General features: G+C 64.7%; 1 protein-coding gene across 1 annotated transcript in view; it reads left to right on the top strand.

Annotated features, from left to right (window-relative positions):
• The window catches only part of NGA_0641700 (uncharacterized protein), a gene marked incomplete at both ends in the record, with an annotated part of 4,702 nt that overhangs the window by 2,280 nt on the left and 1,333 nt on the right, over positions 1-1,089 (top strand). The window contains one exon of the mRNA XM_005855488.1: positions 48-1,079. Coding sequence (XP_005855550.1) covers positions 48-1,079 — 1,032 coding nt within the window. The remainder of the gene's footprint in view (positions 1-47; positions 1,080-1,089) is intronic.

Here is a 1,089-nt window from a genome sequence, read left to right as displayed (position 1 = left end):
GGCGGGGGAAGGGCACAGGGCGGGGGGGTGCCCACGCTGTGGGCCAGCAGGGCGTGGACGAGACGCTTTTGCGCAAGTACCACCAGGCGGCGGACCTGATCGCGCCGGTGGAACGGGACGAGGAGAAGCGGAACGTGCACCGGGTGCGGGAGTACTGGCTCGAGCACGAGGCGATCAAGCACTTGGCCACCCTGCAAGCCCTGCAGATTCCCGTGGCCACGTTTGAATCCCACTTCTTGCAGGCGAACGCCCACAACCCCAAGTATGTCCGAGGGACGTTACGGGAAACGGTTCGCACCTTCTTCCGAGAATTCACCGACGAGGCCGGCGTCCGGGTCTTGACGCTGAAATTGTCGGAAAGGATGGTGTACTCGAAACCCAGCAAGAATATTTTGAAACGCTGGAATCTGAGCAACGGCATGCTGTACTTCTTCTACGCGGCGGTGGGTCGGTCGGCACCGCCGACAGGGGACGAAATCCTGGAGCCTTTTTATTTCCAAAAGCGCGTGGACTTTATCCGCAAAGTGTGCGGTGGTGGGGAAGGCGCGGGGAGTGACGTGGGACTGGCGTTGTCCCTTCCCCCGGCCCTACGGCCTGCGGGCGAACGAGGGCAGGGCGAGGCGGTGGGCGGGGGAGAGGGGCTGACAGAGGCAGGGGTAGGAACGGCAGCCACCGCCGCGGGAGGGTTGGGAGGCAGGGGAGACCGGCACCGCGCGGGTTCACACGACTTTTTCTACCAGCAAGAGCAACTGCAGCAAGCGGGCAGATCCAGGAAACGCCGCCGGGAAGGGGGAGGGGCGCCTCTACCCCTGTCGGAGCTCTATGTCCCCGCCGACCCGGTCAGTGCCTCCGTGGAGAAGGCGGGCGTGAAGGAGGAAGCCCCCGTTGAAGTGGAGGATGGAGACGAGGAGGCAGTGCACCTGTTGCTGAGCTTTTTGAAAGAGCGGGTTTGGGCGGGCGTGGAGGAGAAAGCCGTGCGGGACGCCGTATCGGCGGGGGTGTGGCGCTTGGTGGCCGAAGAGAGCCTGGAGGCGGATCCCTCCCTTGCTTACCTGGCACGACCCGCCCGGACGTTTTGGGTCCCCTCCT

This window comes from Nannochloropsis gaditana, assembly GCF_000240725.1.
Source record: "Nannochloropsis gaditana CCMP526 unplaced genomic scaffold scaffold183, whole genome shotgun sequence".
Classification (NCBI taxonomy): Eukaryota; class Eustigmatophyceae; order Eustigmatales; family Monodopsidaceae; genus Microchloropsis; species Microchloropsis gaditana.
Note: the sequence above shows the minus strand (reverse complement) of the source record. Positions and strands in the feature narration are given on the sequence as shown.